The following is a 19,802-nucleotide window of genomic DNA, read 5'->3' as shown; positions in this document are numbered from 1 at the left end:
CCTTGAATCTCTAGGCGTCCAGGGACATGGAATAAAAAAACATCAAGAATGTGGCCAAGGCTGCCACGCGCTTGACCGGTAAAATGTGATACAATATTGGATTGTGTCGTCAGTATATTCATAGTTCTCGATATATTAATGCTACATGCTGTTGAGGGCATCAATCTCGCCAGAATCATTCCCTCTCACATTAATTACCTTGGGAGCCATGCTAGACGGATGGGAGATAAGGAGGAAAAGGTCCTTGATGTCTGGGATATCCACGCTTGTTTATAATCTCACCAAATGTTCTGTGTCTTGCGTTCATAGGCGGTTAATCGCAGTTTGGTTTTCGTATACCCCTTGAAGAACGTAAGCAAAAGTGCCTTTATGTTTTATATTTGATGCTCATCAATTTACCCTTTTTACTTGTCCGAAGGTAGAATGACGCCTAGCCAATGGATGCTATTGCAAGTGTGTCCACAGGTCCTTGGAGAAGTTCATTGAGGAAGCTCGGTTCCATCCAGGACAGATTTATTCCTAGCACTCTTCACAAAAGTAGCAGAATTACTTGGTGGAGTTGGCTTTAATTGCCTTGACAAGCTCCTGCAAGATTGGTTCGACAATCTAATCAGAGTCCTTTCGGAGCGGCATCAAAGCAACTCTATGTTTTTGGTTGTTTTGAACGAGGCGCAGGATATGGGGAGGGGAGGCTAAATACCAGTGTATTAACAACAACGACACTAAGCGACCAATATTATCAGCATTCTTTCATGGATTGGAGGGCTTATCAGAGGATTTACCACGAATTTGCATAGTTCCTTGCGGGATAGGCTTTTGTATTTATGATCCTGCTTGGGTTAAGAGAACTGGCAAAGCTTCAAGGAATATCGAGAAGTTCTCGATGACTTGAGGTTCAAGAGTGCAGTATCGTTTCCTAGATGGGATAATCAAGCAAAAGTCCGGACATACTTCAAGACACTCGTGCGATATTTGGTCAATCGCGTGGCAGCCTTGGCCACATTCTTGATGTTTTTTTATTCCATGTCCCTGGACGCCTAGAGATTCAAGACGCACCGTCTTCACATACTGACACTGAATTGGCCGAACATACAACTAATATGATCTCATTGGTCACAGGTTGCCATCCCGTGCACGCACCATGGGGCTAAAACGACATTTATGTCTTTAGAGTGGAGCTGTCATCCTAGCTCCCGGTAAACGTTTTGGCGCCCTGGATGATGATAATTGATAGGTCTTTCGCAAGTGGCAAGCATCCAGATGACAAAGCATATGAGAAAGGATAATTTCCTATGCCAGCTGTCCTGGTGATAATAATATGGTTTTGGGTCTCATCATCAGACTCTCACTGGGTTCTCCACAGGATTCTTCATCTCTATCCGTTTTTACAAAACTCTTTGATAATAGTATCACAAAATCCTGCCCTTTCTTGCACACAAGATCGCATAATGATCACAGCTTTATAAAGTTCTATATGCCCCAGTAGAAGGGAGGACGGATTAAACCGCTCTATCTATTCGTCTAAAAGGTAAGTGGATAATGATGGCTTCATTCATAAAGAATGAACCATTGTAAAAAATTCTCAAGGAACGGGTATAATGCTTTTTTTAAAAAAGACAAAATTTCATCCACTTGATTGGTATTCGATTTAATTCTTCAGATTCGTACCGGCTGCTCCTCCTGAATATGCAGCTTCGATGTCGATTTTTATGACACGCTGTCTTACATGTTTTAAGCATACATATGGATTCTTGACGACCGTATCTTTGGAGGTAAGAAAGTTCTGAACTTTAAAATTATCATATATGTTTCCTGGCACCGCAAAATAGAGGAAAATGGTATCGTCACTTCCCTTCGACTTTGATTGGTCTCCCTTCAAGCAGGGTCCAGTAATATATTCAATTATCTCCTTGAATGGTGCTTGCTTGATCGGATGCTTCTCTGATACTGTGACCTGAAATAGCTTGTTGGGCCCCAATGCAAAATCAATGCACGGAAAGGTGGTTATAGATGGTACAAACAACTTGTCAGCTGCTTGAGTGAGCCCTGATAATTCATTTGAAATCCGGATATGCACCACTTCTGGGTTTGCTGGAAAATCAAGAAATCCTGTTTCGCCTGACTGAAGATCCCTAAAGGGAAATCTAATATCACCACGTCGAAATAAGTGATGAGCATAGACTTCAAACAGTGGGCCTTTATCTATATCCTCTCCGCGTTTGACAAGTTTCGCCAACACATCGCGCCAAGTGTCATCTTTCATTTCCTCGATAATCCGTGATTCGACCCAACGAGATGCCCATACCAGGTGGAAGCCGAGGTGGTCAGAAGTGGGAACTCTATGGAGTAAACGACCACTAAATTCACTCGCTTCTTTTCCTCGTGCAAAGAGCGCTACAAGATCTGCTGGGTTCCTGACTGCGTTAATGGCAGCATTGACGCGGGAAAACGCAGCGTCTTTAGCGCGGTTAATATCTTTTTGCTTTTCAGATAGTACATCGACTGGACACTGTAGAACCTGTCTTGGCACTCCCCCCAACTTGTAAAAAAGCTCCTCCAAAAATTCTTCATCCATTGGATGATAATCCTCTACATTGGCTCTACATTCCTTAAGCTCGTCCAAACTCCAGAGTGACATGTGATAGTAGCTAATTGGTGTAGTTTCCTTGCTGAGTTCAGCGTACTGCTCATTGAGAGTTTTTGGTGATGCCGCAAATATCGTCCTGGCTTGATCTGGTTGAGGATGGTTACCACTGTCAACTAAATACCACGTTTCAGGTTGCTCAAGAAAATGTTTGAAATCTACTCTCTCCCCATAACGTTGGCAAGTTGTTCCTCCGTAGGCATAACATTCGGTATTCTTCTTTTCATGGAAAACAATAATCGGTGGATTCTCTTCGTCATGCTCTGCAAGGAGGCGGACGGCAAAGTAGACCAAAAAGGCTGACTTCCCAATTCCAGGCGTTCCAGTGACAAAGTATCGGTTCTTGCGCCATCTTGTACGAGGAGTCTTGATTAAGGTTGTAATATGGTCATAAAGCTTTTTATATTCTTCTCTGATATAAAGATGCCTTGTTCCGACAACAGGGAAGACACGACCCTCAGGGGCAGTCAATATTTTGGAACCCTTGATACCACCAGAATTTCGGAGCTCGCAAGCCACGCTAACAATGCTGTAGTAAATACTATCTCCTGAAAACTCCTCCCCCATGTACGAAAGCAGCTTGACCCTCTCTTTCGAGTTGAGAGGCGAGAGGACAGGCCTACCATTCACTATCCCTTTCGTTACAAGCCCCGCTTCTGTAATCGCATCCCTAAGAGTACCTCTGCTACTTATACTTGGACGAGCTTTTTTAGAGGGTGACTCTGATAAAGGAGATAGAGTGATCAAAGTCAATATTTTTGATTTATTGTACTGCACATCACTCTGAATTGATCAATAACCAGGTTCTCAGCCAAAAGCACTCACCAGCATCTCCATCTTGTTTTCTTTTCTGAGCTAAGTATCAAAGGCGAATAATTAGAAAGAACGTTGAGTTATCAAGACACAAACCAAATGGTGATATTATGCACATGGCCGTTTAAGATATAAACCAAGCTTCATCAGCTGAAAATATCAACAATCAGTCCATCAAGAGCTAATACATACCTCGCTGCGGTGGCTTGACAAAAACATGGATCGTTTTCCTTGGAAGTTCAGAATTAAATATCTCCCAAAGCTCCATTGATGCGGGTACGAGAGCCTCTTTCGACACAATTTCTGACTCAACGACGGTCTTGTCTTCGTCAGGAATAGAGACCCTGTAGAGAGTTAGCTTCTCTGGTGGGATATCACCAAACCTGGCAGGCGAATAGATGGCTTGCTTGAGTTCGCCGACTGAACGATCAGAAGGGATATTTACAGGAAAAGATGTTGCTTCTCCATCAACAATACAAAAAATCTTTAGCTCGGTTGGCTCGAGGATTTTAGGGTCATTGGTGCTTGAAGACTCTTCCTTCGCTTCCCCTTTTCTTTCTTTCTTTTCATACGGTTCAGTTCGAGGTGATGGGCATCGTGATGGTGTTCTGCTGCTTCCCATTGTGTTTTCAAACCTGTTTAAAAACAAGGGCGTAAATAGACAGAGGACAGAAATAGGGAAAGGTTGATAAAAATGCTAAAGGATGATAATTCAGTAGCAGGATGGTTCAAAATTGTCTAGAGATGAAGTTGAAGGAGGAAAAGAAAAAAAGAAAAAAAAAAGGAAAGGAAAGGAAAGGAAAGGAAAGGAAAGGAAAGGAAAGGCAATGAATGAAGGCTTGGAATAAATAAAAGAGCAAAATTGATGGGAGCAAAACTGGGGGGAAATAAGAAAAAAGTGAAAAGAGGATAAAGGAAGAAAAGGAAGAGGAGAGTGCAAAAATGAAGTGAAGCAAGTTAAAGAAAGGAGCGACAATTGATAAATCTGTTCCTTTATTTCAAGGTTGGGCTATGCTGTGTGTGTCTGTGAGAAATTTTTTTTTCTTGTTGCACAAGACGCCATGCGATTAAAGATTGAATTGGCCCCCAAGTGTGACGTAACATGTATTATTTAAATACACAAACACTATTCGTCTCTTTAACTCTCTTGTTTTCACCACACAATCGAAAGTGTGCACATCCCAGACGTTGTAGGTCTCCTCTTGAGTTCTGCTTGCAGATCATATTGCTCGACATTCTGTAGCACATAGGGATTGAGACGTTTTCTACGTTTTGAAAGTCAAGGAGATCAAAGTTGTTTTTATTATTGTTGCCAGGCGGGGGGCCATTTATTAAGGACCCGCCATGACCATCACACAATACTCTGGCCTTATGAATAAAAACGGAAGTGCCCCTGAGGTGCACTCCCAAGGCTCGGCGGTACGTAATAGGGATTACGAGGCTCTTGAACTGAAGAATATCGAGATCATTTGATTTCCTCCAAACACGACGTCAATGACACAGCCTTTGGATGCAGGCGTCATAAGATCGTTCAAGGCAATGTCATGCTTGAAGCCGTGGCGCGTGCAAGGACAAGGAGAAAATCAGCTACTGCCTTATCGCCCAATGCGGAGCTTTGGAAGTGTCTCGCTAAAGTTTGGAGGTCAGTAACCCCATCCTGCATCCGCAGCTGCTTTGCTGAGGTCCCCATCTTGACCTTCGAACAAAGGAGTCGCTTGCGCTATCTTGGAATAGAGTCAAGAGAAGACCAGATCTTTCAGCTTCAAGAAAAACTTATTGAAGAATATGGCGGAGAGGAAGAAGAGGTGATCCTCAACTATCTCACTACAGACTACTGTGAAGGGCCCACAGAGTCGATACTCGATGCTGTTATGACGGTATTCACTTCCGAGAAGCACAAGCATCGCTTCATTCCTTGCAATGAAGGTGATATCGTTTATGAGGGCGATGGAGTAGACGATGATGAATATGATATTGGCTACAGCCCCAGTCTTCCTGACTCGAATACCCAAGGGTTATCAGATAGATCTGGTGGGTCCGAATCTCCTTCCTTCCAGTCCGACGATCCACGATTATCAAGAGGAGTCGAAGGAAAACTACCTGCGGTTCATGAGTACCCTAAAACAAATTGACGATCCCCTTCTGTTGAAACGTTGGGTTGCTGTACAGAGACAGCTGGGAATATTTAATGAATATTGCGATTTATTGAATGACACGAAGTGAATCGGGATGTGTGAAATAAAGTTTGATATATTTATTGAATAAAAATGAATGGAAACAAAAATCTGCTAGCGTATCGATTTTCGATACGTTGTTGGAGGAAGACTGTACAAAAAAGTTTTTGATCAGCTTATTTTTTTTTACTTTATTGTTCTAAGACGACGTATGAGGTGAAGTGATGCACCCCTGGTATGAATTATGTGAATGCTATAATTATGGTATTTTTTTTTTTTTACGTGTTTTGAGTGTTGAAATAATAATAGTAATAAAAAAAAAACAATTATCTTTGCAATCATTGAAAATGCATGATTTTTTTTTTTTTTTTTTTTTTTTTTTTGGTATTGTTGTTCTTCTTGTTGGCTTGTGCTTATTTAGTATTTTTCTCGTACCGCTATGCTGTATCGCCTTGAGTATGAACTTGTATTAGGTTTTACAAAACCATAATCAGGCACAGGGTCCAGAAAATTGGCCTGTGGGCGGTATGAATATTTTTCATCGTTCTTTCGATCCTGAATACATTTGGGCAAATAATTCAGTATGAATGATCGGTAAAATTTCCGTAGTGGCCCCTGGGAAGGTAAAAAAAAAAAAAAAAATAAAAATAAAAAAAAAATCGCATAGATGGTAAAAAAACAATCGTTGTCAGATGAAAACGTAATCATCTAAAGATAAATACGAGAAATCTAATCCCAATCAGTGATAAGAGGAAGGTTCGTTGTCTTTACTTTGGTATTGAACGTCAGATCCATGTCGCGCGATTCATCAATAGCAGCTTCTCTTCGTATTGTCCGCTCCTTGTGATACCAATCAATGGCCATTTGAATATCACTCAATCGTGTAGACGGGAGAGCATACAAAACTTCTGCTAGTGCTAATGCATCTAGGATGCTTTCTTCTACAGGTTGGCCGAGAATTGGGACCATCTTAATTGGTATAAAAAAAATAAAAAAAAATACAAAAAAAAAAAAAGATTAGTTAATATGATTGATAAATCAATTCTACCTTCAAAACCAATATCATTTTGTACCTTGCGACATGCTGTATTGAGAAAAGGAGCAGATTAAATGAGTATAAAAAAAAAAATTAGAGAAGTTTTCTACGATTTTTCTTTTTCCATGCAGAAATTGTTAGGTAAAACAAGAATTCATGCCAAATTGTTTTTTGCATTTGCTTCTTTACCTTCTCCCAGGAGCAATACACGTGAAGAGTTTGTATTGATAGGTGCACGTCGATCATCCCACCGCCCGAAAGAGATCTGGGATTGAGGTGTCCAATCCAATAGCTGGATCATGGTCCCTCCCAACGGACACATCATGTTTTGAGAGATTTGATTGATGACAGATGCAGCTGCAGCTTGCTCATGATGCAGAGACCCAAACTCGGAAGGGCGTGTCGATTTTTCAGAGAGCAAAACCCGCTTTGTGACCTGCCATGCGATCCTGTTGTCTGCTAGAGTTGCAGCCCACCACTAAATGTGGCGTAGGGTTTTTTTTGTTCGGAAAATTTATGGAACATGTCAGAATTTTACAAAGGGGGGGAAAAAAAAAAAAGAAAATTCATGCAAATGGAAGCTTTTTTTTTCATTGTGGTGGTTCACCTACCGAGAGTGTGCTCTTGCAATCGACCACAAGTCTTAGTTGGGTGGTGTCATCTTTTAAGAGTGGAATACGCTGCGGGTCAAGGGCCTCGGTAATTCCTGACACATGATACTGCGTTTCGCGCACAGGCATGTCTCCTCCTCCCCGAGTAGCAGTGAGTCGATCTTCATCCTCTGTTCCTCTATATTGTTGTTGTGATTGTGATTGTTGTCGATGGAGACTATCGCTATTATAAACCAGTTTACGTTCTACTTCGCTATTGATATCACCAACCAGTAAGTGACCCCTATAGACAGACCCATCTGCGCATTCGACCGTCACGCCACGTATACTTGCTTCGCCTTTCTCGTCCTTGAAATGAGAATCAGTATCAAGGATGCTATCTTGTCGAGCACTATTGATTGTACCCGTGCCATCATCATCGTTAAACAAACCATCATCTTCATCATCCTCATCTTCACGTTCTACAGTTGTGATAGAGGTGATGATGGTATTGAATAAGACTTTGGACTCTGGTAATTTCTCGAGAATCATATTACAATATTCAGGTCGTGACATGAATCGGCTCCATGCTCCATATCTGTATCATTTGTAAGGAAATAAAGAAAAAGGAAAAAAAAAAAAAAAAAAAAAAAAAAAGAGGTAGAGATCGTTAATTCCTCAATTTCTTTTGATTTCCTTCCCCTTCTTCCGTAACCTAAACAATGATCACAAAATGTGTAACGGTTGTTGTTTTTGTACATTGTGCACGACACGATCATTACCGTTTCTGTCGGTCACTCCAGTCGTACGAAGTAATACATTCCATATCCGAATCCATAACAAGGACTTGCTCCATCGGTTGAGAAAAGAAGAGTAGGTCATCTCTGAGTGAAAGTTGTTCCAGAAGAGGGAGGACTGTTGGATGAAGGGTGATGCCGCCAGCAGAGACGGGGACAGAGTCATTGGGTTCGAGAAGGAGATAGTCGATGCCTGCTTGCTCCAAGAGTAAGGCAAAAGTTAATGTAGAGACGTCCGCGCCTGCGATAAGTATTCTGAGTGGCGCAGTGTGCTTCATCCTTCCTGTCCTTTTCTTTGTGCGTGTATCTGGAGTGTGGCTGTGCTGGACACAATGAGGTGGCAGTAATGGGTGAATAGTTATTAAGTGAGAAGTGATCAGTGATATCAAAGGTGGGTGGACACAAGTATTTTGTTCAAGTATGGGCTGTACAGGAGGAATGAATTAATGAATGAAAGAATGAAGAATGAAGAATGAAGAATGAATAAGAATCGATGAATCTAAGAAGTAAAATGAAGGGAGGAAGAAAGAAAAAAAGATTCGGAGTGACAGAACAAGGGAAGAGATACAAAAAGAACAGAGGAAACAAGGTAACAGGCGAAGTATTTAAGATGGAGAAGGAGGATGAAGAGGACTTCTCTTCACACGCTTCAAAATTTCCTCTTTCTTCTTTATTCATTCCTTGTTTCGGCTCCTTTCCCTCTTCTTCCAATCATTTATTCAACCCCAACAGTGGGAAAGCACAAACACGAGACAAGGCATGACAACAGTGCACGAACACAGGCAAAAATGTTAAATCTGCCAACAATAACAATAATCATACATGATCACCATTATCAGTATTTTAGTGTCCTAGTTCCGTCGGTCAACTAAGGAGAGAAGAAATTGAAGGTCAAAAAAAGTAAGATCGATGCTTCTCCTTTCCAGCTGATGAATACAAATGTTTGTGTAAGGGAAAGCGGTAAAAAACTCTGTCCAACAACACACGAAGGGGAGGTTAAAAAGGAGGCAGGGAGGAGGAAGAATCAATTCCCTTTTAAGCAACTTGGCCCGTGTTATTTTTTTTAAAAGGCACCCCATTACAGCCTTTACTGAAATAAAAAAAAAAAAAAAAAAAAAAAAGAGAGAAAAGTAAAGGGCGCATGCGATACGGAAACAAGTGGGGGATACTATGCTGTCCGTCATCATCCTTTCTTTCTCCCTCTCTCTTTCTCCATTTCCTTCCTGCTTCTTCCTTTTCCCAGTATTAAGCTCTGGTAAAGTTGGTTAAAAAAGTTAAAAAGAAGACCGGCTTGTCTCATGAATCGGTGTCACATTTAAACTTGAACATTGGTGTATTTTTTTTTTTTTTTTTTTTTTTTTTTTTTTTCATGCCAAGCATAGCATGGTGGCCACGTGCAGCCTAAGTTTTTTTTTTTTTTTTTTTTTTCTGGGGTAAAAAAAATTGGTGGCGTACAAATTTTATTAATAAGGTGAGCATTAGCAGCACTCTGTCAGCTGAGGGTGAATAGAGAAAACTTGTAAAAAAAGGTTGAGGGAAGAAGTCAAGTTCTTGAACCTGTCAGTCTGTCAAGCCATGGGCTCTTGCTACGCACTTTTTTTTATGTTATTCCTCCATGTTGAACGAACAACCTTTCTAGTTTATTTTTTATTTTATTTTTTATTTTTTTTCTGGCTCCAGCTCCAGTAGGTCATGGATACTGCAAGGTACCCTGTTTTTTTTTTTTTTTTTTTTTTTTTTTTTACGTGCATATTGTATATTCTTATTTGTGCTTAGAGATATATTATATGTAATATATAATATATATATAACACTATGCATGCCTATCATTCATGGTATGCAACTTGAGCATCTTTTTTTAAAAAAAAGGCAACAGTCATGATTCCTGTCATTTGATTGTACATTTTCATGTATAACATGGGCTATACGTTTGTGTGTTCTATTCGTTCGTAGACGATCGTCCAGAGTGTCCCAGACCTGATCATCAACCCTCAAGGGTCAATGTGACACTTCACGTGAGATCGAAAAGTATATATATATATGTATTAACATGATAGATTTATACCTTAACGATTCATGTGCAAATGATGGATGTGTATTTACATAGACGTCAAATATGGAAAAAGTGTACTGTTTGTTGACTAGTGAAAATGAGACACGTTGAAATGATGTGTTTGAACATTGCTAAAACATTGAGCAATAGTTAATAACAAGTTAAAGGACCAGAGGTAAAAAAAAAAAAAAAAAAAAAAAAAAAAAAGTAAGAATGTTTGAAGGCGATCCAATAACATCTATGAGGATAAAATAATGCTGAATGAATGTTTATATATATAAATCTCACGTTAATAAGTTTAAAATATTTTTATATTAGGTTCTTTATGTACCAACCAATAATGAGGATGCATAATGTCACTTCAAAAAGCTTTTTTTCACTTTTAGTCCAATAATGGATCGTTCGATCCATAATGCAAAAAAAAAAAAAAAAAAAAAAAAGCTATTTTGGTTAATTGCCTTTCTCCAATTCCTATGACGCGCTTGCGATAATTTAGGACATTTTTTCACTTGTTCAAATGAGAGGAAGGGGCTGACACAATATATATTTTGGATGAATTGTTTGTCTTTATTTGTATTATGTTACCACCATCCAACACATTTTATTAAGCCGATCGATTAGACATATACATGTCTGTTTTTGTTTGTCCAAAAAAAAAAAAAAAAAAAAAAAAAAAAGGCTGATCCCCAATGGTGTATTGACTCGACATGGTAATGCAAACCAGGAAAAGAAAGAGAGAAAGGAAAGATTAAGGAGGAAGGGAGGGAAGAAAGGAAGGATGAAGGATATCTGGATTGTTCATCCGATTCAACTAACTAAAGAGTCAGGTCTGCAAATGTTTATTACGACGATAATAATAAAAAGAGAGATGAGCTGCATGATTCTCCCGCGTACCACATCTTTTTCCAACTATAATAAATATATACTTTCATTGTTGTTGCTGAATCCTCTCTCCTTTGTTTTTTTTTTTTTTTTTTTTTTTTTTTTTTTTGGGCCATGCACAAATACATGTACATGTACATGTTTATCTTTTACATTGTTTGCGGGTAAAAAGGGTAAAAAACAAAAAGAGAGACCGTGCGGCACCTAACCTGTGTACGTGACCTGGTTCTGTTTGTACGTATAGACCAATCATTGATGAGCCTTGTGATTTCAAAAAAAGTTTAAAAATTGAGTGTTTGAATTATTTATCCCCCACCACCACTTCTTTTTTTCTTTTTCTTTTTTGTCAATCATCACAAACACAACACACCCACTTTTCAGTGCCCAACCACTTTTGCCTACCATAACCCTCTATACCATAGACCTTCTTCAAACCATTCACTCTTTCACTCCACACAAATACTTTCTTTTTACACAACGCACCCACGCATTCATATAATTCCATCACTGGATTCCCTTCCCCCCCCCCTTTTTTTTTTTTTTTTTTTTTTTTTAATATAAACAATGCTCCTTGAGATCTCTTTTGCCTCCGACTTTCTTTGCCGCTACGTGGCCAGTTCCTCTTCTTGCACGCCTCAGATAATTGAGGCATTCAAGAAGCAGATCATCGTCCTTATGCAAGAAAAGTATACCAATCATTGGGACCCACAGAGACCTCACTATGGCAATGGTTACAGAGCCATCACTTCCTTTGGTGGAAAAGTTGATCCTCTCTTGTGTGAGGTAAGATAATAAAAAATAAAAATAAAAAAAAAAAAACATTTGCACAGACTATGTGTTTTCATAAGAATAAGAATGAGGTAGAAGACATTAAATAGAGATGGTCTTTGCCCCTCACTCCCCTTTTCCCACAACTTTAACAAATCCACATACACAATCCATGTTTACTGAGAACCACTCTACTGGTCTTTTAACTTGGTCATTGAAAAGAGAAGAAAAAAAAAAAAAAGAAAAAAAAAAAAAAAAGTGAATGGGAATGTAATTTTACTAGTAATTAATTATGAATGTGAACATTAGTCTCGAAAACATCAACCCAATGTTTTAATGTTTTATGACGAGCACCAAAAACTCTTATCTCATTTGACATTTTTGGTTAATCTGGCTTTTATTTATTCTGGCTCCGCTTTCCCCATTTATAGGCTGCCAAAAAAAGTGATTTGCCTCTGGAGACCCTGGCTGGTCACATTCCTCGTGATTTAGTTCTCTGGGTGGAACCTTTCTCTGTCTCGTTCCGTGTTGGCGATCATGGTAACATCAACACTATCTACGACGCCACCCGTTCCAAAGTCTCAATGAAGCCTGATACTTCGGCCACTACTATGAAGCCATTCCAACCAAAGCCCGTGCCTTCGCGTGCTGTCCGAATCTCGCCTCCTCCTTCCCCTCCTACTCCCAACTTCCGTCCTGCTAGGATCTCGCATGCTATCCCTATCACTAGTCCTCTGACTAAGACCCAGATTATTACCCCTAGCACTACTCCTACGCCAACCTCCGCCAAGATTCCCATCATGGCTCATTAAGCACACACATACACATACAGAAAAAAAAAAAAAAAAAAAAAAAGAGTATGCGACAATACTTCCAGTATATCCAAATTACAATGTATCAACAAAAACAATCATGGATTTTGAGGGTATCTAAAAAAAAAAAAAAAAAAAAAAAAAAAAAAAGTGGGACGGCAGGCTGCACAGACAAGAACGATGACATATCTAGGAAAGAAAGCCCCCTCATTGTTTCTTTCTTCGTCTACTGATTGATGGGAATCCCGTTGACGTTTATCAAGGAAAAAGAAAAAAAAAAAAGTAACCATATTCCCCAGAGAACAAACAATTATACATTTTCTCGTTGTAGCTGTAGCTTTTGCATCTGTTTCATTGTTTTATTTATTTATTAATTTTTTTTTTTTTAGATTTTATTTTGATTCGATGTTTTTTTTTGTATTTGTCGAGCTCTTTTTTATTTTTATTTTTTGGTTCTTTTCTCGCATTGTTTTATTATTCCCATCATTTTGATTCCTCTTTTTTATTGTACAATTTTTTTTTTCTTCTCTTTGTACCATTATTATTCAAATAAACAAATGACAATATCCTTTCTTAATTTTTGATATTTGTTGCGACCACAGTTGGATAAATTTGTCTAAATGAAATTGCAATGTATCTCTTTTGGGTCAGATACTGAGTATTTCAAGGGTTGAGTAAATGTTTTTATTTGTGGGTCCGAAGGGAAGGAAGGCACAGCTTTAGGAAAATAATTTTATGTGAAGAAAGCTTATTGGAAGGTGCATAATTTTTTACGCGTTTGGCAGGTCTTGTACAACCATTATTACAAAAGACAGACAGAAAGAGAGAGCCATGATCTTTTGTATATATCCCGTTTATCCCGTCTTTGGGTTATTAGTTCATTATTTCACTGACAAAAAGGAGATGGAGTGAGGTTAGCTAAAAAAGAAGGAAAAAAAAAAAAAAAAAAAAAGCCCAAGCCCTATTGAATGTAGAATGGACTTTTAGGAAAAAGGAGGGAGAGAAAGGGAGAAGGAAGGAAGAAGTGAGCCAAGGCCTTTATTCTTTTATATTTTATATTTTTTTTTTCTCTCGCTGTCGCATCATGATTCATCATTGTAATCATTGAGAGCTTCGTTTTTTTATGTTCGATATTATGTGGTATAGTATAGTGTCGTGTTATGGACATGTAGCATAGTTTGGTCTACTTCTTTCTCTTCACTCCTCTTTGCTCTTTTTTTTTTTTTTTTTTTTTTTTTTTTTTTTTTTTCAAGCTTAAAAAAAGCTCGGGAAGACTCGAAGTATATATGTAAGCAAAATCCAAAAAAAAAAAAAAAAAAAAAAAAAGAAAAAGAGAGAACGCAACGCCATCAAGAGACAACATCTTTTGACAAACGACAAAAGAAAAGCTAAAATTGCTATTATAAAGTCTGTTGAGAGCCCTTTTGTTTTTTATTGTTTTTTTACCAAAAAAAAAAAAAAAAAAAAAAAAAGAAAACCGTTGACTTTGCTCGTAAATTTGGACAGGAATAGAAAAGAGATTGAGAGATTTGGCGATCGCTTTCCTTCTCCGACATACTCTCTTTTTTAGACTTTTTTTTTTTTTTTTTTTTTTAATGTACAACCAATCCCTGACAGATGGTTACATGTATAGATATAGGGCATAAAGGTTGTATATAAATATGATCTGAACAAATCTTTCAAACTCTCTTAAGAAAGGTAAAAAAGCATTGCGGACCGGGTATTTGCTTTTTTAATTTGAAGGAGGAGGAGGAAGGAGGTAAAAAAAATGGTTCAGTTTCAGGGTTATACGCGTTGTGGTTTATCATTAAGCAAACGGTCATAATTCTGTAGACTGCTTCTCCTGGCCCCCTTATTCAATCTTGGATCTGTTGATAGGACAGAACAACAACAAAAACCTCCTCCATTGCATGTACAAAAAAAAATTGCAGAAAGAAAAGAAAGAAAGTAAAAAAAAAAAAAAAAAAGGGAAAAGAGGGGGGGGGAAGTTCAGGTAAGCAAATAAAAAAGATGATTGGCTGAGCAATAAATAACATGGACACATGGACCACACTATGGACATGGAAAATTACTCATTCTAAATGCGCAGACTATACACACGGACACAAACAACACCAACAAAATTCATTTTTAACAATCCGATTGATTATACTATGATTTCGCCCTTGTTTCCCTTGTTTGAAATATTCCTGAAACGCAAAAGTTAGGCCAGGGGAGGTATCGATGGTGTAGTAGTGAACAAGTTGCTCGTAGATAATCGTGGTAATAGCAGGCAATAGTTCATAGTGATCCGTTATTCCTGATCGTAGGCGACAAGAGCAGATGCTAATCGATGTAAATGATGTGTATAATGATGTGTAGGTACATGAGTGCGTGCGTCCTTGCGTTTGTCAATGTGCGAAGAAGGTGCACACAAACGCCTTGGTACAGTATATTATATATATATATATATATATATATATCCTTACAATGGCATTAAGCTAATATAAATGTATACAAACAGAGTTGCAGTGGTGAATGACAAAATAACAAATGCAGATGAGGTGAATGGGTAACATTGTATAGAATATATATATTGCATTGTGTTGCATTGGATTATAAAATATAAATATATATAAATACTGAATTGCAGTTATATATAATAGAGCTATAAACACATCAACAAACAAGTTGCAAGTCATAAAAATACAAAAATACACAAGCAAACAACAAGCAGGCAGGCAGGATGAGGCGGTCAAGAGGCAAGGGACAGACAGAAAGGTCTGAGCAGGAATGTATATACTGTAGGTAAGAAAGAGAGAGAGAGAGAGAGAGAGAGAGAGACGTGAGCAAAAGGAGAGAGCAGAGCTATCATTTTAACCTATAGATCCACAATAATTGCTTGTGTTTAATTGGACCTATTGTATATAGTCTAAACAGAGTGTAAATAATCGCAGTAGCAAAGCAAACAGTGCTCTCAGTTTTTATTTTTTATTTTTTTATATGGCTCCTCTGCTTAAATGACTGTTTAACTGCTTTACTGTGTAACAGGTATTTTACACTACATCTCCACAAAAGAGCTTCAGGTTTGTTCATGGTTGACAAACATTTTTTTATTTTATTTTTTTATTCATGGCATTCATGTCGTTTCTGTTTGTATACAAATATGTTTGTCATAAACAAATCGTGTACATTTGCATGTGTGGATGTACATGAGTGTATACAGGTCGTTATTTTCCGTCGGTCATTCCTATTGGGGAATAAAAAGAAAAGGCGGCTCTCAAAGAAAGGTTTCAAGGTCTTCAACCGGTCAAGGTGTTTTACAAAAAACAAAGCTTTATGAGTCTCTTTCACTTTCAGCTGTTTCTCTAATCTTGTGAGGTAAAAAAAAACGTTTTACAGCCACGTTTTTTGTTGTGAAAAAAAAAAAAAAAAAAAAAAAGTTCTCTTCTTTTCTCTCTTTCCTCTCTTTCCTCTCTTTCCTCTCTTTGCGCCTTCCCCCTTATTCTCCCCCTCCTTTTTTCTTTCTGGTCGGCCATCTCTCCCTCCATCACTCTAATTCATCTCGACCTTTTCATTCTGCATTTCATCTCGACTCATCGCAACGACTTTATTTTTAACCACCTCCCCTTCCCTTTCCTCCTTTGTTAATATTCCCACTCGCTGTTATTACTTTTTTAATTTTCTTATTGTTACAACTATCCACTACTAATAATATTGTTAATATTGCTAATCCCTTTCCAATCTTCAACTATCACTAAGGGTGAGTGAATCAATATATACCCACCCTATCCTCTCCCATCTCTTCATACCACCGCCATTACTTCCATCTTATTCTTTCTATCCTCGTCCTTCCTCTGCCTTTTCCTTTTACTCCTCTCCACTTTTTCGTGATTCCTCAGATTTTGATTATCACCTTGCATACTTTTTTTTTTTTTTTTTTTTTTTTATCTTCAAACGATCTCCCCCACATCTAATGCAGTGCTATTTATTTCCCAGTTAAATCCTGCATAATGTTTTTCGAACTTTGAGCACGAAGGCATATACACACATACACATTGTACATCTACTTGTTGTGATAGTAACATCTGTCTGGAGTCTCCCATATCTTTTTTGTCATCGAATGTATCTGTGGACCTTACGGACCCGCAGCGAGCATTGGGTTGGGCGTTATCTCTGATTGCAAATGCTTATTATTATTTTGGGTACAATCGCATTGGGTTCGCATGAACACGGATATCCTGGTCTTTTTTCTTCTCCCTTCTTTTGCATTACATCCACAAAGGAAATAAAAAAAAAAGAGAGAGTTTTTTCTTTTTTCTTTTTTAATGTTCCTTTAGGAAAAGGCAACAGGACAACAGGATAGTAGAGTTTGTGAACGGTCCTTTTTTTTTTAATACTTTCTCCATTCATTGTGCTCATTTGTTCATTTCGGTTCCTGTCTTTTTGTTTTGTCTTCATCCTAAAAGAAAGTTCTCTTGTGCTGTGTACATTTCTTGTGTCATCCACACTAACACTTTTTTAATTTTATTTTGTACAACGTTTCTTCTGTTGTTATTTAGCATCAGACACAAGGAAAAAAGTAATTCTGCCTCTCTTTTTTTTTTATCCTCCACACCCTCACATACGCATACTTCCCCCGGTCGTTTTGTCCACAGCTTCGAATTGAATCAAATTGTCAGCTTAATTTTTATTTTCAAGACACCCAGTTGAGCGGGGGGGTGAAAGAAACAACTGTTAATTTATCAAGTGTCACAACCATGTCAGAAAAGCGAAAGGGTAAGACAACAATGATATGATTGTGTCTCTTTAATGAACGTATTTATTTATTTGATACGTCGATTGAAATCAATCGATGGATTCATTAACCCTAAAACTTGTAAATGTGTCAATGTATATAACATGTAATTGCTTCTTCTTTTTATTTGCTTCTTCCAGAGGTGCGGTACATTGCACAAAAGTTCGCCAATGCAATTCTGGCGGATGCATCGCCATATGTAATCTCCACAGACGGTCTCCAGGCCTTGAACGCATTCTTGGATGAGCTTCTCTTCATCCTAGTCGACACCGCCAAGGGACTTGAGACCAGTCGAATCAAAGCTGCAGTCTATCAAACATTCCCTACATCTCTTGGCAAGAATGCTATTGTCGAGGCAGAGTTAGAGGCTAAAAGCTATCTTGACATGGGGGGTAAAGATACCATGAACCATATGGGTGCCAGTGGCCAGCCCAGCTGTACCTCCTCCTTATTCAATGCGGATTCAGATGAGACAAGGGTCGAGCAAGTCTTTGAACAATTCCGTGCCAAATGTCAATACTATAGTAAGCTCGGTGAGCGATTGGGCTCACCGGCTGGAAACCCTAATAATGCCATTAATGTACCAACGTTGATTGCGATCTATGTCACAGCCGTACTGGAACATGTGGCCGAATATGTTCTTCAGATTGCCTCTACCATCGCTGATCGACAGGACCACGCTGATATGGTCACTGTTCGGGAAGTCTATGTTGCATTACTGGAAGACCGGCAGATCGAGCATACATTCGAGACCATGATCCTAAAAACCCAACTTCAGAAACGTTTCCGAAATTCTCTCATTATGCCGGGCACAGGCTCTCGACGTAGGTTTTTTTTTTTTTTTTTTTTTTCTCTCTTTCTCTTTCCCCTCATCTAACTCCCTCATGTCTACTACTCTCATGCCTCCCATTTATTTTTATATTGCAGACCACATCCATCATAATGACAAATGAAGATGAATATGAATAATGGGCATGTGCACCATACATTATGTTCCTGGAACTAAAATGGATACTTCTCATTTTCATTCTAGCCGAAGAGCAAACCCCTGCGACAGTCAAACGTTCAGGAAGCTGGGGAAAACAACTGAGGCTAGGTAATTCTGATAAGCCAAAGCTTGAGGTACAGTTGCCAACGGATTTTGAGGATGATGATCTTATTATCGATCCTAATCGCCCTCAGTTCGGAGACTGGGATTCCACTCCAGTAAGTACACTAGTTTAGTTTCACTTTTTTTTTTATTTTTTTTTTTTATTTTATTTCGTGGCTTTTCGATTGACTATTGGCTAATAAATCGTTTCTTTACTTGGAATTCCATATAGGATGAAGAAAATAAGCTCAAGAAGAAGAACGATTTTGAAATGCTCTTCAATTCTGGAGAAACTATGAAAGTCTCACTCACACCTAACCGTCTTCGGACAATCGAAGTCCATCGCAAGACTGGAGCTTTGGGTGGAGCTGTCGCTTCTCGGTCGTCCTCTCGAGCTACCTCCATGCTTAATGGAAGAGAGGGCAGACATGGCCGTAAACCTAGTCAAGCCACCCAAAGAGAAACAGCCAACAACAGCAGCAACAGTACTGGTGGCAATGTACCTGCAGCAAGCGGACGCAAGAATAACCAAGCACCCTTTGCATCAGAATCTCAAAGTCATCCACCTCCACCTACTGTACCTGCTCTTCCAACCAACTCATCAGGTATTTCTCAATCTACTATGAAAAAACAGGGTCTGTCAGCTACTTCCTCAGAGTCATCTCTGCAGCAACAACAGGCTCAGGATCAATCACCCAGTTATCAGGGACTTGGTATTGCAGAAAATGGTGCCAACAAGCAGCAGGATATGATGGAGAGGGCCTCAACTTCAACATTTAGTTCGGAATTTACTTTGTCTACAGCGGGCACACCGTTGTCATCCATTGGATCCCGAAGCCCCATTCTATCAAGCGGCTCTAGGAATGTCGATGCATCCTTGAAGACAGTTGCACAGGCTACCAATGAGCCGGGACAGCTTTTAGGCAATTCCTCGCCAAAGAGCTCATATTCGGAGCATCTACAGCCCATGAGTGAGCCTCTCGTGATCCCGAGCTCTGAATCTACCCACAGCAGCAGCAGCAGCAGCAATAGCCATAGCGGTAGCAAGAACCCTATCAAGAGCTTCATGGGTCGCTTGGGTCGCAACTCTATGCAACGCTCATCGATGGACAGCAACAGCAGCAATGTCGCCAGCTCCCCTACCTCTGCTCGAAGCTTCAACATCGCACAGCAGCCGTCAGGTACTGGATCTGCATCCAACTCAACTCATGGAAGCGTATACAGCGGACATTCTGGTCAGACCTCAATCTTATCGTCGACGACTCAGGTAACAACAGTATCAGCGTCGGCAACCTCTTATCACCCGGAGAGACAGGAGTCTGGCGGATCAAATGCATATGATACTTTGCATCAGCAACAGCAACAA

At 39.1% G+C, this 19,802-nt stretch overlaps 4 protein-coding genes across 4 annotated transcripts; 3 read left to right on the top strand and 1 right to left on the bottom strand.

Annotated features, from left to right (window-relative positions):
* Positions 1-4,801: 4,801 nt before the first annotated feature.
* Positions 4,802-5,589, top strand: BCR41DRAFT_389779 (hypothetical protein; the record flags this gene model as incomplete). Its single annotated transcript, XM_022028161.1, has 2 exons — positions 4,802-4,880; positions 5,192-5,589. 2 exons carry the CDS (start codon positions 4,802-4,804, stop codon positions 5,587-5,589), a joined length of 477 nt encoding a protein of 158 aa, XP_021876884.1.
* Positions 5,590-5,996: 407 nt separating this feature from the next.
* On the bottom strand, positions 5,997-8,724 carry BCR41DRAFT_362217 (hypothetical protein). The gene is made up of 6 exons (XM_022025687.1): positions 8,040-8,724; positions 7,279-7,855; positions 6,857-7,145; positions 6,705-6,715; positions 6,403-6,600; positions 5,997-6,246 (listed from the first exon to the last, which is right to left on the bottom strand). The coding sequence occupies exons 1-6, from the start codon at positions 8,330-8,332 to the stop codon at positions 6,049-6,051; spliced, it is 1,566 nt and encodes a 521-aa protein (XP_021876883.1). The 5' UTR covers positions 8,333-8,724; the 3' UTR covers positions 5,997-6,048.
* A 2,809-nt stretch (positions 8,725-11,533) lies between these two features.
* BCR41DRAFT_389777 (BTG family-domain-containing protein) lies at positions 11,534-12,589 on the top strand. Its single transcript, XM_022028160.1, has 4 exons — positions 11,534-11,772; positions 11,820-11,849; positions 12,067-12,141; positions 12,189-12,589. Exons 1-4 carry the CDS (start codon positions 11,554-11,556, stop codon positions 12,567-12,569), a joined length of 705 nt encoding a protein of 234 aa, XP_021876882.1. The 5' UTR covers positions 11,534-11,553; the 3' UTR covers positions 12,570-12,589.
* Positions 12,590-17,494: 4,905 nt separating this feature from the next.
* BCR41DRAFT_312598 (hypothetical protein) lies at positions 17,495-18,223 on the top strand (the record flags this gene model as incomplete). The annotated part of the gene is made up of 1 exon (XM_022021094.1): positions 17,495-18,223. A coding segment is annotated over one exon (729 nt), but the record flags the coding sequence as incomplete, so codon positions are not given.
* Between the last annotated feature and the right edge of the window lie 1,579 nt (positions 18,224-19,802).

Source organism: Lobosporangium transversale, assembly GCF_002105155.1.
Source record: "Lobosporangium transversale strain NRRL 3116 chromosome Unknown BCR41scaffold_53, whole genome shotgun sequence".
Taxonomy (NCBI): domain Eukaryota; kingdom Fungi; phylum Mortierellomycota; class Mortierellomycetes; order Mortierellales; family Mortierellaceae; genus Lobosporangium; species Lobosporangium transversale.
Note: the sequence above shows the minus strand (reverse complement) of the source record. Positions and strands in the feature narration are given on the sequence as shown.

Coding starts and splice junctions, on each gene's coding strand:
- BCR41DRAFT_362217 (XM_022025687.1), bottom strand. CDS start 8,332: ATGAAGCACACTGCGCCACTCAGAATACTTATCGCAGGCGCGGACGTC. Junction 7,856..8,039: donor TGGAGTGACCGACAGAAACG/GTAATGATCGTG, acceptor CAAATGATACAG/ATATGGAGCATGGAGCCGAT. Junction 7,146..7,278: donor ATTGCAAGAGCACACTCTCG/GTAGGTGAACCA, acceptor CGCCACATTTAG/TGGTGGGCTGCAACTCTAGC.
- BCR41DRAFT_389777 (XM_022028160.1), top strand. CDS start 11,554: ATGCTCCTTGAGATCTCTTTTGCCTCCGACTTTCTTTGCCGCTACGTG. Junction 11,773..11,819: donor TTGATCCTCTCTTGTGTGAG/GTAAGATAATAA, acceptor ACATTTGCACAG/ACTATGTGTTTTCATAAGAA. Junction 12,142..12,188: donor TATCTCATTTGACATTTTTG/GTTAATCTGGCT, acceptor CCCCATTTATAG/GCTGCCAAAAAAAGTGATTT.